General features: G+C 43.8%; 1 protein-coding gene across 2 annotated transcripts in view; it reads right to left on the bottom strand.

Moving 5' to 3' along the window:
* Positions 1 to 919: 919 nt before the first annotated feature.
* The window catches only part of LOC132881998 (uncharacterized), a 90575-nt gene continuing 68808 nt past the window's right edge, over positions 920 to 22686 (bottom strand). The window contains exons 2-4 of one of the 2 annotated variants that reach the window (XM_060915141.1): positions 6422 to 6508; positions 4168 to 4278; positions 920 to 4067 (exon numbers count right to left, since the gene is read on the bottom strand). In XM_060915141.1, the coding sequence (XP_060771124.1) occupies positions 1730 to 2722 (993 nt within the window). In that variant the 5' untranslated portion in view covers positions 2723 to 4067; positions 4168 to 4278; positions 6422 to 6508 and the 3' untranslated portion in view covers positions 920 to 1729. The other variant, XM_060915142.1, reaches the window with a different exon arrangement.

Here is a 22686-nt window from a genome sequence, read left to right as displayed (position 1 = left end):
TAAAAATTCATAACAAATCTTCTACTTGCTCAAAACTGCTCATACTTCACACGCAGATCACGCATTGGGCTTCTGACATGTTACCCACTTTCTGTGATATTTCGCCACTGGGGGCGCTATTTTTGGGCAAAAATTCCAGTCTATCCTCAAATTTGGTCAAACTTCACGGCCACCCTCTTACTACCTCCCATATCATGTATACCACTTTTTGGGAATTTTCGTCCATGGGGGGCGCTGTTTTTGGCCGACGCAATTGCTCCAAAACGGGTTTTTGGTAAATAATTCCATAATGCTTTTCCTTCACACCACTTCCTTGTGATAGTGCGTTGCTGTTGTAGACACTTATTTTTCCAACTCATAATCGCTCATGTACAGCATAGCGCCACCTACTGACATGGGAAAAACCAAAAATTTTATTCTTCAAAAATCTATATCTCATCTTCTATTTACTCAATTGTCATCAAACTTCATATGCAAACTCTTCATAGCTCACCTGACATGTACGCCTAATTTTGTGCACTTTCGCCCCTGGGGGTGCTGGTTATGGCAGAAATGATATTGCAGCTTCTGATTTGTCAAACTTGGCAAGCAAACTCTTTACAAGACCCTTATTAGGGCGCTATTATTATTAGGGCCCGAGCACCGTACAGTGCGAGACCCTATCGTTGCCATGTGTCCAATTCTGTTCTTTGTCGCCATTGCGGGAGTAATGTCTCTTGCCGAAGAAGCTGTGGAAGGTTTTTCGCGGGGACGCATGCCCCCGCCCCCCTTGGCCGCTGGCGCGAGGGCCCGTCGAGGCCGCTTGCGGCTTTAATTATTATTATTATTATTATTTTAGTGTCTTCTTTTAAGCACTTACATCTACACGCCAAAGGGTTTTCAATTGTTTGACAAAACGGTTTATTCCATGTTCCAATAAACTCAAAATTCTTCCCGGTTCCAAATTCCATAATTAAACAAAGCCCAAAGTTTCCAAAAGCAAAACCGTCAAGTAAACATAAATATGCGATATTGAAAATCATTTGCCTGCTGGCGTGTCTTTGTTCCTTTCCAAAAACCCCAAAGCTGAATGATCAACGAGAGCTCTTTGTTTTAAAAACGCTGTAGCCTGATTATTCACCTGAGCCAATTAAGCCAGGTGAACCACCAGACAGGTTAACCAATTCCAAGGTACAGGTACAAATTTCCGCCAGCAGGTGTCACAATTCCAAAAAAACAAATAACCCAAAATGCCAAGACAAAATAAAAATGGCTCCTACACATCACCCCCCCTTATTGCTACTGGCTAAGGACAGGTACAATAACAAACCAAATAAAATATGGAGCCATATACAATTCAATTCAATCATTCACAATAAACATCAAAGTTGTACAAAGTTTTTTTTTTTTTTTTAACAATCATTGATTTCAAGATTCAGTCCATAAAGTTCATTTGCCATTGCAGGTATTGCTCATGTAAGAGTCCATAAAGTCCATTTGCCATTACAGGCATTGCTCATGCAAGAGTCCATTTTGTTTGTGTGTGCGCAATATGTTGTGATGCAGTGTTTGTGTGCGCTTGTGTGTGCACGTTGTAGATTGCCAGGTCCTTATTTGTGTACGCTTGTGTGTGCACATTGCAGGATCTGTGTTTGTGTAAGCATGTGCGCACGCAAGCTCCTTGTTTGAGGCATAGTCCATTATGAGGTAATGTACCTGTGAACTCACACACATGACACAAGCATATCCATTAAAGTATGTACAAATCACCATTCCCCATCACACATCTATTTACATATTTACATGTCACTCTCCAACAATAAACAAATCTTTGAGATGGGACAATCAATGACACTTGTTCTAGTTTTAAGGTTACACTACGAACAATACCTTTTGAATCCTTATGAGCATCAATGACCTTACCCAACATCCAGGATCCCCTTGGTGCATTGGGATCTGCAATCAAAACAATATCTCCACATACATAATTTCTCTTTGTTGTAAACCATTTTTGTCGTTCTTGTAAAGTGGGGAGGTACTCTCTAACCCATCTTTTCCAAAATAAATCTGCCAAATATTGCACTTGTTTCCATCTTTTCTTACTGTACACATCTGTCTTGTCAAATAAACCTGGGGGTAGCAAAGGTTGACCTTTAAGCAGCAAAAAGTGGTTAGGTGTAAGAGGTTCGAGATCAGTGGGGCTATCAGACACTGTGGTAAGTGGGCAGCTATTGAGAATGGCTTCTACCTCACAGATGAAAGTATGTAATAATTCATCATCTAATGTTTGTTGTTTGGTTATGGCCAAGAGAATGAGTTTGATCTGTTTTATGAGGCGTTCCCACACACCCCCAAAGTGTGAAGCAGCAGGAGGGTTGTAAGTCCACTCTATTCCCTTTTGTTGCAAGGCAACTTGCAGTTTGTTGCTTTGGTTCCATTCTTTAATGGCATTCTTTAGTTCTTTGTCAGCTGATGTCAAGTTTGTGCCATTGTCGGATCTGATTTGTTTCACTTGTCCACGTCGGCTTATGAATCGTCGTATTGCATTAATGCATGAATCTGTGTCCATGGAATTGGCAATTTCTAGATGTACTGCTCTAGTAGTCAGACATGTAAAGATTACGCCATATCTTTTAACATCACTGCAACCCTTCTTTACAATTATTGGGCCAAAGAAGTCTGCTCCAACAAAGGTGAATGGGGGCAAGTTTGGCTTGACTCTTTCTTTGGGAAGATCTGCCATTTTTTGCTGTCCCAAGTTGGAATGATTGCGCTGGCACAGGAAACATTCTGAGCATATTTTTCTCACATGAGCATTTGCTGCTGGAATCCAGTATTTTTGTCACAGTTTGGACAACATGTGGTTTCTTCCACTGTGGCCTAGCTGTTCATGTATATGTCTAAGCACAAGTTTGGACACATGGTGGTGTTTGGGAAGAATCACAGGGTGTTTTTGATCTTCAGGAATAGCCATTCTGTTCAGTCTTCCTCCAGTATGGAGAAGTCCATCCTGTATGAAAGGGTCCAGCTTGCGAATTGTGCTATGATGGCTAACATGTGTGATGCCCTTCTTCAAGGTTTCCATTTCCTCTGGGTAACTTTCACTCTGAGCAAATTGAATGATGGCATGTTCTGCAGCCTTTAGCTCATCCAAGGTAAGTTGTGTGTTCGTACATTTTGTTTCATTTTTTCCTTCATTTTCCATGGTTTCTTGTCATCAGAATCAACATTCAGCATCTCTCTTCTTTTTCGACTTAGGTTCAAGAGCACTGTTTTCAGTCTGAGCATCCATACCACTGCTCTAATGAGCTTACTCCAGTTTGAATGGTACTGTATGAAGTTGTGGGTTGGGTTCTGGTCTGTTGTGGTTGCCATGACAACAACATCTCTCTTCACTTCAGCATCACCATCGTCACATGTTTGTGGGTCAATGTCAGACTTTGGCCATTCAGACTCTTGTTGTCTGAGAAAGTGTGGGCCACTTAGCCATGTGGTGGACTGGGTAAGTGCACTGGCTTTACACCCACGAGATGCACAGTCTGCTGGGTTAAGTTTTGTCTCAATGTATCTCCACTGTTTGACTTCTGTCATTTCTCTTATTGTGTGCACCCTATTGGCCATAAATGTTTTGAATCGTTTGTTTTCATTTCTTATGCATTTTAGCACTGCTGTGCTATCAGTCCAGAAGACTGAACTTTCTAGTGTGAGCTGTAACTCTGTTCTGATGAGCTTGTCTATTCGAACTGCGAGCACTGCTGCAGTAAGCTCCAGTCTTGGCATGGTCATTTGCTTCAGGGGTGCTACACGTGACTTGCCCATTACAAAGGAGATGTGCACTTCCTGTTTTGCATTCTCAAGATGCAGGTAGGAAACACAACCATATCCACTCTCTGAAGCATCACTGAAGTGGTGTAATTGTGCAGATGTTACCTGACCGAAGTGCTCGGGCTTCATACACCTGGCAACCACAAGCTCTCCAATGTGCCTCAGTCCAGTCAGCCATTCCTGCCACATCTGCACATGGTGCGCTGGTAGGTCTTTATCCCAGGCATGGTTTTGTTTGCATAGGTCCTGCAGGATGTTTTTAGCTGTAAGGACAAATGGGCAGATGAAACCAAGAGGATCATAGACAGATGCTATCACAGACAGTATACCTCTTCTTGTGCGTGGCTGATTCTTTAGGCTCACATCAAAGGTAAGTTTATCCTTTTCCACATGCCACTGAATTCCAAGAGTTCTCTCCACAGGCAATTCGCTACTTTCCAAGTCAAGATCTTTCACTTGTTTTGCTCTGTCAGCCTGTGGGATGGACATAAGAACATTTCTGTTATTGCATAGCCATTTGTGTAAGCGAAAGCCTCCCATTGCACATGCAGTTTCAAGTTCCTTGTACAATGACATTGCCTCATTCTCAGTTGCCAATGATTTTAAGCAGCCATTGACATAAAAATTAGACTTTATCGTTTCCATTGCTTCAACAGAGAAGAGATCTTTGAAGTCCTCTGCTGTTTGTCTAAGTGCGAAACTGGCACAGCTTGGTGAAGATGTTGCACCAAATACAGTATGTGCACGGTCATTCTGTACTGTCTGAGTGGCTGACTTGTGTCACCATTTGGCCACCAGAGAAAGCGCAAGAGGTTGACATGTTTCTCAGCTACCCTCACCTGGTGGAACATGCTCTCTATGTCCGCCATTAATGCTACTGGCTCTTGGCGGAAATGCAGGAGAACACCCACCAGATTGCTGGTGAGGTTTGGGCCTTGAATGAGTGCACTATTCAAAGATGTTCCTTGAAAGGATGCTGAGCAGTCAAAAACTACTTGCAGAGTGCCCTTTTTAGGATGGTGTACAGCAGTGGTTCTCAAACTGTGGTACGCGTACCACTGGTGGTACGCGAGCACTCTCTGGTGGTACGCGGGGGAAAGTCATATTTTCGCATTAACATTTTCAGCTAAAAAAAAAAACCCTGAAACATACAGTGCATAATAAATACAACGTTTCAAAAGAAATGTGTAGCTACGTGTGAGAATGTGAAAAATTATGTCTGGCTTTTACATTTTTGTGGCAATGCAAGTCTTCAGGATTCTTTTTTTTTTTCCTTTTTTTGTGCTGAGATGTTTGATGTTTCACATATCTTCTGCTGAGAAAAAAAGACGATGTTTGTGTTATTTGTGGGCCAGATTAGGAGCATAATTTTGTAGAGGTCGAATATGTACTGTATGGCTCTGTGCCATTTTCATTCAGTTGCAATTTGAGTGTGTATTGCACTGTGTATGTAGGAGTATGTGAGAATTGTTGGACAGAGTTGTAAATGTCTGATTCGGTGTTAACAGCTATCAATAAATAACCATAATAAGGAATAAACATCTCTCCTGTGTGGCTGAAGCTAATAGGGAAGGCCTATGCTGCTATATTATAATGTTGGTCATCATGGTGGTACTCAGAGAGCTCAATATTTTCTCAGGTGGTACAGAGTATAAAAAGTTTGAGAACCACTGGTGTACAGCATGGTGTGGAATAAACCAGACTGTTCCATTTTCCATGTTTAGCTCATCATCTGGTACCATTTCTGCATAGCCACTTTCAATCACTCCCTGTAGGAAGGCTGTGTATTCGGAATGATATTCTGCATTTCTTTCTAATTTTCTTTTTAGGGAAAGAACGTGTTGCTGTGCCTGCTGGTAGTTATTTGGCATGTTTACATTCTCCTCCTTCAAGGGTAAAGGTAAGTAGTAGTGACCATTTTTCCATTCTTTTCAATTTTCCATAACTGACATGAATTGTTTGTCCGCTATTGACATTCCTGTTTTCTCCTCAGATTGTTTCTCTGGGAAATCGTGATGGTATTGTTTTATCAACAACTCGTTCAGATTAGCCACTGAAATGCGATTTACTACCGCTGCGCATGCATGGCTGTCTTTGAGGTCACATGTGCTTTCTTGCATGAGTCCATTGAGGACACAGCCTAAGGGGGTCTTAACAGCCTACGGCCCACTACCTCTACTGTTAATGACTTTCCAGGGTTCCATAAGTTTGGCAGCATTTGTTCCAATTAACAATTCTATTTGCGCATCCAGTTGTGGCAGTTTGACCTCCTTTAGGTATTTCCATTTCTGTATTGACTCCTGTTTGGGTATGTGTTGTTTTAATACTGGCAATTTTGGTTGTGTGTAAACATCTGGGAGTCTGTGAAACTTGTTGCCCTCCATGCTACTGACCTCCAGGCCAGTGACTACACTACTGCTGACAGGCTTCTCCTGTCCCATTGTTCGCAGTAAAATTGTGCAGTTTTTTCCACTAGTGTTTAACTTTCCTTTCAGGGACTCGGTACAGAACGTGGAGGAGCTACCGGGATCTAAAAAGGCATAAGTATGTACGAATTGGTCTGAATTGACAACTTTCACCTTTACAGGGACAACGGCTAGGGTGCATTGTGACTCACTGTCCTGCAGGTGGTCTTCTCTCACAGACACCAGAGCACTTGTTGCAGGTAAGGCATGATCAGCTTGTCCGTCATCCTTTGGCTTTCCTGTGTGAATATGCAAGACAGTTGGGTGAGATAATGAACATTTGTCACAAGTCATTCTGTTGGTGCACATCTTGCTCATGTGTCCCTTTTCCAGGCGCCCGAAGCACATTCCATTCATTTTTAAGAATTGAATTCTTTCATTGTTTTGTTTTCTTGTAAACAGCTGACAGTTTTCAAATGTATGGTTCTTTCCACAGAATAAACATGGTTTGTCAAATGCACTCTTGTTTGTTTTTTGTTTATGTCCAGATGTGTCATTGTCGTTGGCAGGTACATGATCAACTGTGGTTGCAAAGCTGGATCTGGCATTGGATTTACTGGCCACAGTTTGTTTTGTTTTAAGGGCCCTTTTAGCATCCACGGTGCTACTGATGTCTCCACAAACTGGGTCAAGCATTGCCCTACACTGTTTGTCAATGAAGTCCACCAAGTCTTTGTATGCCACTTGTTGATCTTTGTCATGCAATGCACATACATGCCCACGCCACTTGTCTCTCAGTCTGTAGGGAAGTTTAGACACTAATTGTCTGAGGTTGGTGGAGTTCTGCAGTTCCTTTAGGCTGTCAATGTCCTTCATGGTGTGGTAGCAGCTATTTAAAAACAGAGCATACGACCTCCCCCTCCTAGAACTGCCACCTTATTGTGGTGGAGGGGTTTGTGTGCTTGAATGATCCTAGGAGCTATGTTGTCGGGAGCATTATGCCCCTGTCAGGGTTTCCCAAGGCAGACAGGTCCTAGGTGACAGGCCAGACCAAGAGCAGTTCACCAAAAACCCCTATGGAGAAAAAAGCAAGGACCGTGACGTCACCTGGTATGACGCAGCCGGGGCCCCACCCTGGAGCCAGGCCCGGGGTTGGGGCTCGTATGCGAACGCTTGGTGGCCGGGCCTTTGCCCATGGGGCCCGGCCGGGCTCAGCCCGAAGAGGTGACGTGGGCCTGACCTCCTGTGGGTTCACCACCCACAGAGGTAACAGTAGGGGATTGGTGCAGTGTGGATTGGGTGGCAGTCGAAGGCAGGGGCCTCGACGACCTGATCCCCGGACACAGCGGCTGGCTGTTGGGACATGGAATGTCACTTCGCTGGGGGGGAAAGAGCCTGAGCTTGTGCGGGAGGTTGAGAGGTACCGGCTAGAGATAGTCGGGCTCACCTCCATGCACAGCTTGGGCTCTGGAACCCAGCTCCTCGAGAGGGGCTGGACTTTCCACTTCTCTGGAGTCGCCCGTGGTGAGCGGCGGCAGGCTGGTGTGGGCTTGCTTATAGCTCCCCAGCTCAGCCGCCAGGTGTTGGAGTTTACCCCAGTGAACGAGAGGGTCACCTCTCTGCGCCTTCGGATTGGGGAGAGGGCTCTTGTTGTTGTTTGTGCCTACGGGGCAAATAGCAGTATAGAGTATCCGGCCTTCTTGGAGTCCCTGGGAGAGGTACTGAGGGGTACTCAGACTGGGGACTCCATTGTGCTACTGGGGGACTTCAATGCTCACGTGGGCGACGACAGTGACACCTGGAGGGGTGTGGTTAGGAGGAACGGCCTCCCCGATCTGAACCCGAATGATGTTTTGTTATTGGACTTCTGTGCTAGTCACGGTTTGTCCATAACGAACACCATGTTCGAGCATAGGGGTGTCCATAAGTGCACGTGGCACCAGGACACCTTAGGTCGGAGGTCGATGATCGACTTTGTAGTCGTTTCATCTGATCTCTGGCCCTATGTCTTGGACACTCGGGTGAAGAGAGGGGCTGAGCTGTCAACTGATCACCACCTGGTGGTGAGTTGGATCCGCTGGCGGAGGAGGAAGCTGGACAGACCTGGCAGGCCCAAACGTATGGTGAGGGTCTGCTGGGAACGTCTGGCCGAACACTCTGTTGGGGAGGTCTTTAACGCCCACCTCCGGGAGAGCTTTTCCCAGCTTCCGAGGGAGGCGGGGGACATTGAGTCTGAGTGGACCATGTTCTCTACCTCCATTGTGGACGCAGCTGTTCGGAGCTGTGGCCTCAAGGTCTCCGGTGCCTGTCGTGGCGGCAATCCCCGAACCCGGTGGTGGACACCGGAAGTAAGGGATGCCGTCAAGCTGAAGAAGGAGTCCTATTGGGCCATGTTGACCTCTGGGACTCCTGAGGCAGCTGACGGGTATCGGCAGGCCAGGCGTGCTGCAGCTCGGGCAGTTGCGGAGGCAAAAACTCGGAACTGGGAGGAGTTAGGGGAGGCCATGGAGAAGGACCATCGGTCGGCCTCGAAGAAATTCTGGCAAACCGTCCGGCGCCTCAGGAGGGGGAAGCAGTACTCTGCCAACACTGTTTACAGTGCGGGTGGGGAGCTGTTGACCTCGACTGGGGACATTGTCGGGCGGTGGAAGGAATACTTTGAGGATCTCCTCAATCCCACCATCATGTCTTCCACTGAGGAGACTGAGGCTGATGACTCAGAGGTGGACTCGTCCATTACCCAAGCCGAAGTCACTGAGGTGGTTTGCAAGCTCCTCGGTGGCAAGGCACCGGGGGTGGATGAGATCCACCCTGAGTATCTCAAGTCTCTGGATGTTGTGGGGCTGTCTTGGTTGACATGCCTCTGCAACATCGCGTGGCGGTCGGGGACAGTGCCTCTGGAGTGGCAGACTGGGGTGGTGGTCCCTCTTTTTAAGAAAGGGGACCGGAGAGTGTGCTCCAATTATAGGGGAATCACACTTCTCAGCCTCCCAGGGAAAGTTTACTCCAGGGTACTGCAGAGGAGAATTCAACCAATAGTCGAACCTCGGATCCAGGAGGAACAATGCGGTTTTTGTCCTGGTCGCGGAACACTGGACCAGCTTTATACCCTTCATAGGGTGCTCGAGGGTTCATGAGAGTTTGCCCAACCAGTCCACATGTGCTTTGTGGATCTGGAGAAGGCATTCGACCGTGTCCCCCGTGGTATTCTGTGGGGGGTGCTTCGGGAGTATGGGGTTCGGGGCTCTTTGCTAAGGGCTGTCCGGTCCCTGTACGAACGGAGCAGGAGTCTGGTTCGCATTGCCGGCAGTAAGTCAGACCTATTCCCAGTGCATGTTGGACTCTGGCAGGGCTGCCCTTTGTCACCGGTTCTGTTCATAATTTTTATGGACAGAATTTCTAGGCACAGCCAGGGGCCGGAAGGAATCCTGTTTGGGAACCACAGGATTTCATCTCTGCTTTTTGCGGATGATGTTGTCCTGTTGGCTTCTTTAAGCCAGGACCTTCAGCATGCACTGGGGCGGTTTGCAGTCGAGTGTGAAGTGGCTGGGATGAGAATCAGCACCTCCAAGTCCGAGGCCATGGCTCTCGACCGGAAAAGGGTGGCTTGCCCTCTCCAGGTTGGTGGAGAAGTCCTGCCTCAAGTGGAGGAGTTTAAGTATCTCAGGATCTTGTTCACGAGTGAGGGAAGGATGGAGCGTGAGATTGACAGGCGGATCGGTGCAGCCTCCGCAGTGATGCAGTCGCTTTACCGGTCCGTCATGGTGAAGAAGGAGCTGAGCCAAAAGGCGAAGCTCTCAATTTACCGGTCGATCTACGTTCCGACTCTCACTTATGGTCATGAGCTTTGGGTAATGACAAAGAACAAGATCGCGGATACAAGCGGCCGAAACAAGTTTCCTTCGCAGGGTGGCTGGGCGCTCCCTTAGAGATAGGGTGAGAAGCACAGTCACTCGGGAGGAGCTCGGAGTAGAGCCGCTGCTCCTCCACATCGAGAGGAATCAGCTGAGGTGGCTCGGGCATCTTTTTCGGATGCCTCCTGGACGCCTCCCTGGGGAGGTGTTCCAGGCATGTCCCCCCAGGAGGAGGCCCCGGGGAAGACCCAGGACACACTGGAGGGACTATGTCTCTCGGCTAGCCTGGGAACGCCTCGGTGTTCTTCCCGAGGAGCTGGCCGAGGTGTCTGGGGAAAGGGAAGTTTGGGCTTCCATGCTTAGACTGCTGCCTCCGCGACCCGGTCCCGGATAAGCAGAAGAAGATGAGACGAGACAAGGCATATGACCTCAGCCCATTGCCATCTTCAGGTTTTATGACTGGCCAATTTAATGCTTTAGACATGAAAGCAGATGCTATTTTGTAGCGGTTTCCAAACTGTATCTCAAGTTGCCTTTTTGATTCTCTGAAGCCTACATTTGGGTCCATGTGCAAAAGACTGCTCACAAGGTCTTTTGGTTGGCCCTTGGTATATTGCTGGAGGTAATAAAGACAATCAGACAAACTAGTTGTGCGCCTTTCTACACACTGTTCAAATGCCTTGATGAACGTCTTATATTCAAGTGGATCACCATCAAAAATTGGCACATCCCTATCTGGCAACATAGACAGTGTTTGTTGTTTGACTAGTAATTCAGTTATTTCCGTTTGTTTTTTCAAAACGTCAGTAATTTGTTTGTTGCCCTCAGCAGCAGGAACAGGCTGTTGTACTTGAGGTGTTTGTCTTTGCGGAGACATTGGAGTCTGCACTGGTGGTTTCACCGGCCTCTGCGCTGTCATGGGGATTTTATATTCGGTCGGTGTGTTGTATTGATAGGCTAGCCTGGGCCCGCCCATCCTAAGTGTGATGCAACACGAGGGCCTGTTGTGAGCTTAGTCTGGCAAGGCAAGCTATCTACAGCTCTTCCAAGCTCCCGAAAAATTGGGAGCCAATCAACTTTGAGCATCTCCAACGGCCCTGGGTAGAGGCATGTTCAAGGCACTGACGTAGTAGAACTGTGACCGGAAGCCATAGATTGTTTACAGAATCTATGCCGGAAGCGCTTCATTCACTAGAAACATTACGAACATGGAGCAGCGGCAAGCCTTTGACACAGCGGTAGATGCTGTATTGAAAGCATTCAATGGGAAGTTCTCATTGAAAACTGAGCAAAGAGCAGCCCTGGAGGTATTTATCTTCTTCCTGTTACTCAAGCAGTTTCTGTCACATCACATACGTCAGAGGAAAGAGTGATGTGATTGGTTTAAGCTTCGTCACAGCCTTTTCTGGCTTCGACCAGTAGCAAACTGAGGCATTTCAGGGAGGCGAGTCAACCACACCTTTGGGAAACGGTTGGGCTTAATATCTTTGCCAGACCAAATGCTTGCAGAGCTTTGAAGTCGTGTTAGCCAGACTATTGATAGGCACCAATCAGTGAGCGTCTTTCCTCCGCCTCATGCAACACCTTTGCTTTTGCTTGTGCGGCAGCCAGCTCGGAGTCCATGGCAAGTCTTTCTTTACATGCCTTTAACCTGGCCTCCTCAACATCCAGTTCCAATTTTTCATTCAACGTTTTGCGTTTTGCTTCCAATGCTGCGCAGTCTGCTTCAGCCATCACATGCGCGTTAGACTGTCTGAATGCAGCGCTATGCATACTACTTGAGCCATGCTTGCTAGGGGCTTTGCTCTTTGCATTTTGGCCAGTTTGAGATACACTGTCTCCTGGGTCTACCAGATCTTCTTCCCCCTGCACTTCATCACTGCTCATTACCCATTTAGTAACATCATCTAGAAATGTACTGAAATTAGTTAACTTCGGGTTAAACCAATCAGCTTGATCAGCGGCTCTTTCATATTCTTCCTTCATCAAACTCTGTACATTGGCTTACAATTCTTTAAACTCATTAAAGGATCTTTCAAAAAAATCACTTTGCTTTAGAACAGTTGCCTTGTTTTCTCCAGCCATAGGGTAGAGTGGGGTAATACGCCCCCGGCCTGTTTTACCCAAAATAACCCCCAGATGGCGCAAAGTTACATTTCTATTGTTGCTATGGACTGGCTTGACAATGGGGATATACAAATATCCACTGTGGATCGCATATCAGCAACACAGCGGAGAGAAATCAAATTTCATGGTAAGTGATATAATTTTCAGATATCAGTAAAACTGTATTTAGATAGCTGCTATTTCATCAGATATCACAGCTGTGTATGTGGTATGAGTAGACAAGTCAGTACGTTAAAAAATACATTAGGTATAAAAAGTTGAATCACATTTTGAAAGTAAGACCCTTTTTTGTAAAAGTGTAGTCTGTGGAGTAAAACGCCCCCTTAATGGCGGGGTAAATGGCCCCCAGGGGGCATTGTTTCCTTTTATCATAATTACTGTATTTCATACATTTCTGAATAGCAGATACATAGTTTTTAATAACATCTTGCTTACCTGGTTGAGTAAAGCAAGTAATTTGAACTTAATATTAAAAATAATTGAAATTTAAAAAAAAATGAAATTAAAATGCAAAATATAATAAAATAATGCATCTATTCATTAATTCAGGGTTATTTTCTTGTTTCTTTCACATTATAGGCTTAAGTAAACACTTTTGCTATCCAAACAGCTTTTTTTGAGTGAGGGGGCCTATTGCCCCACCTCAGGGGGCCTTTTACCCCACTGGGGGGGGGGGGGGGGGGGGGGGGGGGTAAAAGGCCCCCTTGGCACAATGTTTGTTTTTGTTAAAAAAAAAAATTAAGTATTAACTTTAGGCAAACTTTAGGTGGCATTATTGTTCATGTCACTGTTGTCAAAAACTATGATTAAAACTAAACACATGGTTCATTTCAACTTGGAGAAAAACTGAATTTTCCTTAAGGGGGGCTTTTTCCCCCACTCTACTCTAATTAAAGCGTCAATCTCGTTTCTTTTCCTTGTCAAGTATCCAAGTTTTCCCCTACGGCTGGCAATTAACTGTAAAAGTTTCTTTTCATCTTCCATGTTCTGTTGCTCTTGTAAGTTCTGTTCTTCCTCTATGTTTTGTTCCTCTTCTACGTTCTCTTCCATTTTCAATACAAACTCAAAAAAGGTATCCACGTTATGATCAACTCCAAAAAGGTTCTAAATCAGTTCACTGTTTCTGTAAAGTAGGCTATGTAAATCCCGAAACAAAAATGGCAAAGTTCCAAACTTAAAGCGCAAATTGTCTTTGCGAGCGCGGTGGCCCGCTGTAATGTGCAGTGCCTTTTTATTTTATACTCACTCCACCAGTGCAAGCGATGATTGCAGTCTTTTTCTTTGTGGGGAATATCCAAACGATAGTGAAATGTTTGCAGTCCAATTCTGCTGAGGTCAATTAATAAATCCAAACAAGGTCTTCCACAAGTTCCAAACGCAAATGAATCCAAGTTCCAGTCCAAACGCAAGCTGATTTTCAAATTATTTAGTGTCTTCTTTTAAGCACTTACATCTACACGCCAAAGGGTTTTCAATTGTTTGACAAAACGGTTTATTCCAATGTTCCAATAAACTAAAGATTCTTCCCGGTTCCAAATTCCATAATTAAACATAAAGTCCAAAGTTTCCAAAAGCAAAACCGTCAAGTAAACAACATAAATAAATATGCGATATTGAAAATCATTTGCCTGCTGGCGTGTCTTTGTTCCTTTCCAAAAGCCCCAAAGCTGAATGCTCAACGAGAGCTCTTTGTTTTAAAAACGCTGTAGCCTGATTATTCACCTGAGCCAATTAAGCCAGGTGAACCACCAGACAGGTTAACCAATTCCAAGGTACAGGTACAAATTTCCGCCAGCAGGTGTCACAATTCCAAAAAAACAAATATCAACCCAAAATGCCAAGACAAAATAAAAATGGCTCCTACAATTATTATTATTATTATTATTATTATACATACAGACTCTCTTCATATCAGCATGCTCAAAGGCCAACGCGAGCTTACACATGACTCACTGCTGTTAGTGTGGCAATGCAGTTACCTTCCAGCCAGTGTAGCATTAGCAAAGGCCAATGCTAGCACAGTCAAGCTGAATATTTTTTTTTTCCCCTGTGTAATTTACTTAGTTACTTTTAAAATCAACATCGATAACTACACACAACAGAGTGACCTGGCAGCCAAAATTTTCTCAAAGTTTTCCACTTTTAAAGAAGCAAACCTGGCAGCCATGTTTGTTTATAAATTGTCACAGTCACTCGCTAGCACGGAAGTTTTACATCTCTGACGTGTCTCTTTTCCAGTTTTTCAATGTCCGTTGGTATGTTTTTCTCTTGTAAATATGCATGAAAAATATATAATGAAGTTTTGGTAGCCTTTCAGATGTTCAGTTTCTGAACACATGCTATGCATGCATGAATACTTTATATATATATATATATATATATATATATATATATATATATATATATATATATATATATATATTTTTTTTTTTTAATACTGAAATTTTGACTTGAGGGATTTTTTTGTTTGTTTGTTTGTTTGTTTTACTCTGTGCCACTGTTCATTTTGCCTCATAATGTGATTGAATCAGTGCTGTTTGCAAAGCATTCAGTTTTGTTGTTTATATTTGGCAGTTCTCAGTTTTACCTTTTACCCTTATAAAATTTGTAATGCTTGAAAAGCAAGTATCTTGGCTTAACTTTGACATAGCAGTCGAGCTATATACCCAGTTTTTGAGAATCACTCAACAAGGCTTTCCTCTGGTATCTAGTCTGGTCTTATTTGACTCAAAAACAGGTGGTATAATTTCACATCAGTAAAATTTTATTCACCATAAATTGCAAAAAGGAATGTACAGTTCATGATGTGATAATGATGAGAAATAGGGTTAAAATTAAAATGTGCAATGAAGAAGAAAAAGAACAGAAGAACAGGGGCGGTCCTGGGGGCGGGCCGACCGGGCAGCCACCCGGGGCGGCATCGCGGGGGGGGCGGCACGAGCGCGGGCGCGAAAAAAAAACAAAACGGTCCCCCCCCCAAAAAAAAAGGTCCCCCCCAAAAAAAACCCCGAAAAAAAAACAACAAGATGGGCGGGTGTGTGTGTGTGTGTGTGTGTGTGTGAACATTTTGGATGGGGAAGCCCAATAGACCCTTTTCACTGACGTCACCAGAAACCGGAAGTAAACAAACCCTGCACCATATTGGAAGACCAACAAACTCGTGATTAGGGGGAAATAACGGCAGCGCGCGGAATTTAAACCCACGAGGCACTTGATTCATCATAAACCTACAATTGTAAACTTTTGTGCTGTGTTAGGGTGTTCCAACAAAACTGATGGGAAAGGTGAAAAGAAGTCTTTCTACAGAATACCAGCTGTGATTGAGACACAAGCAAACCAAGGAGCTTTCTGCCAGGAGACAGAGAATAAGTTCATTACTGAGTGTCTGTGAGCAAAGGAGAGCCTGAACGTTGCAATCTCCCTATTGGCTGTTTATTGGTTGTTTGTAAAAATGTATCAATTGTTGCCCTTCCCACGGGAATCATCGCGGGCTCGAGAACCGGGACCTGACGAGTTAGTTCGTTGGTAGCAGAACAAAATGTCTGGACACAAATCGGGTTTTCAGAAAAGGAAAGAAAATAAACGGAGGGTCGAAAATACAAAAAAGGAGGCAGAAAATGCAAAACGAGTTTTAAGGTAGGACAAATGGTTACTTTTTAAGGCAGCCCGCCGTGGCTGCAGGCTTTCAGTTGTGTCATTGAATGGTTAGTTTTCTGAGGCAGCCCGCCGTGGCTGCCTGCAGGCTTATTTATTATAGCCCATTTAGTTAAAATAGTTGATATAAAATGTTTATAGTTATAGTTATGTGATGGTTGTCCTGATTTTGACTGGTGTTTTTTTTGGGGGGGGGGTTGCGCGATGTTGCACCCGGGTCCAGATTAGGGCAGAACCGGCCCTGGCTACATTTCAGGTGTAGTTTGTTTTATGAATGTATGTACTTGCATAGATGTGTACTTGGTCTTCCAATATGGCGCTTAACAAAATCTCGCGGCGCGGTGACGTCATGCGGTAGCCCTCGATACCAAAGTTGCGCAGGTGACGTCATCAGTGTGTGTGTGCGCCTAACTTGTCGTAGCCCCATAATATGCACAATCCCGCCAGCGGAACGTTGTACTAGTCATCAAAAAGACTTTACTACCATAGTACTACACTACTATGACATTACACAGAGTCTTAAGTAACAGATTACGACTTGATCATTGCCATTCTGGTAACATCAAATTTATAACGGGCCGTGTCCGCGACGTACAACACACGACGAGAAATGTTTAAACGACCATGTAAAGCTGTTAACATTCTGTTGGCTAATACAGAGCCCAACGCGGGGGGCGGCACGAGCGCGGGCGCGAAAAAAAAAACGGTCCCAAAAAAAAAAAGGTCCCCCCAAAAAAAACCCCGAAAAAAAAAAAGACGGGCAGGGAGGCGCCGCCAGCAGGGGGTTTCGCCCGGGGAGTAAATCACTCTAGGATCGCCACTGCAGAAGAACAACTTTATTTATCACATGGACACTTGTGGCCCTTTTCCACTACCCTTTTTCAGCTCGCTTCAGCTCACTTCAGCCCGACACGGCTCGCGTTTCGACTACCTCATTACAGCACGACTCAGCTCACTTCAGCCCTGCTTAGCACCCAAAACTCGCACGGTTTTGGAGTGGGGCTGAAGCGAGCCAAACCGAGCTGAGTGAGGCTGGGGGCGTGAGCAGACACTCCCCTGTGCACTGATTGGTGAGGAGGAGTGTCCTCACATGCCCACACATGCCCCGCGAGCACGCTGGGATCTGTAAACACCACAAACCCGGAAGAAGAAGAATTACGAATTACGAGAATTTCTGAAGCCTTATGCGCCTCGCCTCATCTATACGCTCTTGCCAGTATCTGTTGGCGTTGTCGGTGACAACAAGCCACAGAACCAAGACCAGCAACACTAACGACTCCATGTCCTCCATGTTTATTGTTTACTATCCGGGTCGTGAGACTACCGCTTAAAAGGTCACTGATGTCACTGTTTGCGCCGCTTAACGACATCGCGTGACATCCACCCACTTTCGCTAACTCCACCCAATGTGTCCACCCACTTCCAGCCAGCACGGTTCAGCGCGGTTGTAGTCGAAATGCAACTTCAATAGCCCCGCTCAGCTCGACTCAGCCCAACTCAGCATGGCACGGCTCAGCCGCGTTTGTAGTGGAAAAGCGGCATATAGCACAGTGAAATTCCTCTCTGCAGTGAAAAACCCATCTGAAGCAGTGAACACACACGCATGAACAATGAGCATAAGCAGTTGGGATTAGGAGCCTTCAAGTGGTCAAGGGCAGTTCAGCCCAAGGCCGCCCCATGTCTTTGAACTGTGGGGGAAACCGGAGCACCCAGAGGAAACTCACACAGACATGGGGAGAACATGCAAACTCCACACAGAAAAGCCCCTGGACTCAAACCCAGAACCTTCTTGCTGTGAGGCGACAGTGCTAACCACTACACCACCATGCAGACAATGCAACAATATGTGATAATAAATATTCAACAAATGCTTTATAAAATGTTTTAAGAGGCCCTGTCATTTTTGACCAAAAACACCAAAGATGAAAGCCTGATGAGAACACAACACAAAGGGTTAATGAAAACTGAAATCAGGCTTCTGCTAAGTGCTGCTTTAACTCTGTTTCTGTCACTGTCTCTTTCACTATGCTACTTACAGTGGTGCTTGAAAGTTTGTGAACCCTTCAGAATTTTCTATATTTCTGCACAAATATGACCTAAAACATCATTAGATTTTCACACAAGTCCTAAAAGTAGATAAAGAGAACCCAGTTAAACAAATGAGATAAAAATATTATACTTGGTCATTTATTTATTGAGGAAAATGATCCAATAGTACATATCTGTGAGTGGCAAAAGTATGTGAACCTCTAGGATTAGCAGTTAATTTGAAGGTGAAATTAGAGTCAGGTGTTTTCAATCAATGGGATGACAATCAGGTGTGAGTGGGCACCCAGTTTTATTTAACGAACAGGGATCTATCAAAATGTGATCTTCACAACACATGTTTGTGGAAGTGTATCATGGCACGAACAAAGGAGATTTCTGAGGACCTTAGAAAAAGCATTGTTAATGCTCATCAGGCTGGAAAAGGTTACAAAACCATCTCTAAAGAGTCTGGACTCCACCAATCCACAGTCAGACAGATTGTGTACAAATGGAGGAAATTCAAGACCATTGTTACCCTCCCCAGGACCAACAAAGATCACTCCAAGAGCAAGGCGTGTAATAGTCAGCAAGGTCACAAAGGACCCCAGGGTAACTTCTAAGCAACTGAAGGCCTCTCTCACATTGGCAAATGTGAATGTTCATGAGTCCACCATCAGGAGAACACTGAACAACAATGGTGTGCATAGCAGAGTTGCAAGGAGAAAGCCACTGCTCTCCAAAATGAACATTGCTGCTCATCTGCAGTTTGCTAAAGATCACGTGGACAAGCCAGAAGGCTATTGGAAAAGTGTTTTGTGGACGGATGAGACCAAAATAGAAATTTTTGGTTTAAATGAGAAGCATTACGTTTGGAGAAAGGAAAACACTGCATTCCAGCATAAGAACCTTGTCCCACCTGTGAAACATAGTGGTGGTATTATCATGGTTTGGGCCTGTTTTGCTGCATCTGGACCAGGACGGCTTGCCATCATTGAGGGAACAATGAATTCTGAATTATACTAGCAAATTCTAAAGTAAAATGTCAGGACATCTGTCCATGAACTGAATCTCAGGAGAAGGTGGGTCATGCAGCAAGACAACGACCCTAAGCATACAAGTCGTTCTACCAAAGAATGGTTAAAGAAGAATAAAGAGAAACTGTGCAGTGCAGGACTGATCAACAGTTACCGGAAACATTTAGTTGCAGATATTGCTGCACAAGGGGGTCATGTCAGATACTGAAAGCAAAGGTTCACATACTTTTGCCACTCACAAATATGATAATATAGGATCATTTTCCTCAATAAATAAATGACCAAGTATAATATTTTTGTCTCATTTGTTTAACTGGGTTCTCTTTATCTACTTTTAGGATTTGTGTGAAAATCTGGTGATGTTTTAGGTCATATTTATGCAGAAATATAGAAAATTCTAAAGGGTTCACAAACTTTCAAGCACCACTGTAGCTTCATCTGTAATTATGTCATGTTAAACATACCTGTAGCGTTCCAAGGAAACTGTATTTTCTTTCTAAAATGATTTCTCTGCAATGAGTGAAAATATTATTTGACTTATTAGGAAGTGTGTGCAGCAAGAAGGTCCGGGTTCGAGCCCTGTGGCCTGTGGCCCTGTGTGGAGTTTGCATGTTCTCCCCGTGTCCGCGTGGGTTTCCCCTGGGCACAGCGGTTTCCCCCACAGTCCAAAGACATGCAGGTTAGGTTAACTGGTGACTCTAAATTGACCGTAGGTGTGAATGTGAGTGTGAATGGTTGTCTGTGTCTATGTTTCAGCCCTGTGATGACCTTGCGACTTGTCCAGGGTGTACCCCGCCTTTCGCCCGTAGTCAGCTGGGATAGGCTCCAGCTTGCCTGCGACCCTGTAGAACAGGATAAAGCGGCTAGAGATAATGAGATGAGATGAGATGAGAAAGTGTGTGTGTGATTTAGCTGAATGCTGAGGAATGTTAATTCAGAGGCTGCTAATGTATGAGTTCAGCTGAAACATGATGTCCCCAGTTTCCCGTCTCAGTCATCAGCCTTGCTTTTAATAAATACTTAAACATACAAAACTGAAGTGAAAAACAGGAAAACATTGAAAATAACCATGTATTCATCTTCCGATGAGTCAGTTTTGTCTTGCATAAGCTCCTCAGGGTTGTCCCTACCCCTGTACTAATTATTAGTGTGTATGATAACATCATTTCGCTGAAAGAAAGAAGGAGGGGGACATTATAAACCCTTCGGTTATCCAAACACTGGACTTTGGAATTGTGGTGTTGGAACTATCTCAGAGTTTAAACTGTGTTATCAGTTTGGTCCAAGTTGTACATTTACCCTTTCATCAAGGTTACCATGTCCCACCAGGAATGTCACCTGGCCAGTGTGTACTTCAGGGCATGCAGCTGATAAGCAGACTGTTGTGTTCATATGGGGTTGGCTTACACTGTCAGACCACTTCTTACATCATAATTAAAAACACTGGCTATGATTAAGCAGCGCACAATATGCCTTACCACCCTGATCTGATGGTTAATGTGCCTGTTCATTGTAAATATGTGCCTTGTAGGATACATTACTCGTAGATATTAAGATAAAAGTAGTGAGTAATTAGCCTTGTGAAAGACATTATAAAACATGAGGCTATAATCTGATGAGTTTATATTACATACCTTAATAAATCAATATAGGAATTGGCTTTATGGTATCTATTATGTATTTCTCAACTGATGTAGTGTTAAATTAATCTGACCTTAATGTTTCCCACTGGTTCAGGACATGCTTCTTCTGTCTATTAGACAAAATTATTTTTAAGTTAGACATAAGAAGGGAGATAAGGTAATAGCAAAAAAAAAACAACAACATTATAATCATTATAACCTCAATTTGTAATTGGTTTTTGTTCTGGTTTCTGCTGATTTTATAGTGATTTTTACTGTTTCACGACACATTTCAGCCAACTCTAGATTCAATGGCTTGTAGATAACTGTACTGTATAGTACAAGGTTGCATTTACAGAATATCTGAATGGCCACATAATTATATTTAACAGTTATTCCAAGAAATCGAGTCGCATATGAGCTGATAGCTATAAGCTGATAGCTATAAGCCATGTACGATGAGACTGAGTGGAATAACTGTTTTATTCTATTCACATTCACTGGGTTTTGAAAAACAGAGCATTTTTATTTTTATTTTTTGCAAATTCGATAAATAAAAACTTTATATAAAACATCCGACAAAATAACTTCTGCTTAGAATGTAAACAAACTGGCGAAATGACAGTAGCAATTTGTGAAAAATGCTAAAATAATAATTCTTGGAAAAAAAATGTTATTACCATCAAATACTTTTATTCCATATTTTGCTGCCTTTTTTTTGTATTTTTCTGGGTTTGTTTTTGAATAGAGTTTTTATTTTGTCCTCGGTTGTTTCAGCAACATGCTCCGCCATTTTGTTTTTGTCTACTCACAGTATATGAGCTGATATCCTAGTAGTAGAGTAGCCAATCAGAGCACGCAATTGCTCATATCCAGTGAATGTGGATATCATAATACTGTATATTGCTGTATTAATGTCATATTTGCTCTGAAGTTAATAATACTCAGTGGAGTTTGTCTAAATATCCAAAGCTGTCCAATGATTTAAGTCAACACAACAAGATATGATTCATTTAAGTATGAATTTGTATAATTGGACAGGAGTAAAAGACCTCTTAGGGACCACTTGCTCTTGGTTAGAGGAGGGATGATGATCAGGTTGGCAGGATGTCTTTAACATGTACACCTGCCACTTGTTTTACCCATAAGGCCATTATGGGAATTTGCTTATTGGTTTCTGTTGGGTATTTTCTAATAGATTGCAGTCTTACTGATGAATGGCGTGATAAGCAGAAAGCCATTTAGATAGAGTTAAGAGAAAAAATGAAGAGAAGGCCAAGAATCAGCAGGTGAAGAGAAAGCCAAGGCTCCTCCCAGGTTCACTGGGAATCCTAAATTTTTTTATATCGAATAATCTTTATATCAGAAAAACCTTTTTAAGGAAAAAAATTGGGTTTTATGCTGTGGTTAGCACTGTCACCTCACAGCAAGCAGGTTCTGGGTTCAAACCTGCCGGTTGACTCAGGCTTTTCTGTGTGGAGTTTGTATGTTCTCCTCGTGTTTGCGTGGGTTTCCTCCGGGTGCTCCGGTTTCTCCCACAGTCCAAAGACTGGTTACTCTTTAAACTGCCCATAGGTGTGAATGTGAGTGTGAATTCACAACAATAGATTGCTGACCTGTCCAGAGTGTACCCCACCTCTCAGACAATGTCAGCTGAGATTGGCCCAACCTGCAATGGATAAGTGGTATAGAAAATGAATGAATGAATGAATGAATTTGAGTTTTGATCTTATAAGAGCTGAAGGACTTTTGGCTTGTTGGTTGCTGAGTTGTCATGATTTCCACTGATTCTTTATAGCCTAGCTTATTATTAGTGAAATCTTGACCCCTAATAATATGCAAAGTGGCATAATCCTTTAAATAAACAGTGTATGCATAGCCTGTTTGATGGAAAAGGGATTCAGCAATGCATCATGGTGAAAAATTAGAGTGTCATATGGAAATTGTAAATGTATGCAATTATAATTTAAGCGTGACTGAGTGATGCAACATTGGGCTGTATTAATCTAAGAGATGTTCAATTAATTTTTACTTTTTTCTCTCCAAACACTTCCTGTTAAAGTCTGTCGAAACACTAATTGCCCAATTTCCCTGACCAATTGTTTTTAAAAAATGTTATTTGACTGATTTGCTCAGTCTCAATGCTGACTGACTGATG

The sequence above is a fragment of the Neoarius graeffei genome, chromosome 2 (assembly GCF_027579695.1).
Source record: "Neoarius graeffei isolate fNeoGra1 chromosome 2, fNeoGra1.pri, whole genome shotgun sequence".
Classification (NCBI taxonomy): Eukaryota; Metazoa; Chordata; class Actinopteri; order Siluriformes; family Ariidae; genus Neoarius; species Neoarius graeffei.
Note: the sequence above shows the minus strand (reverse complement) of the source record. Positions and strands in the feature narration are given on the sequence as shown.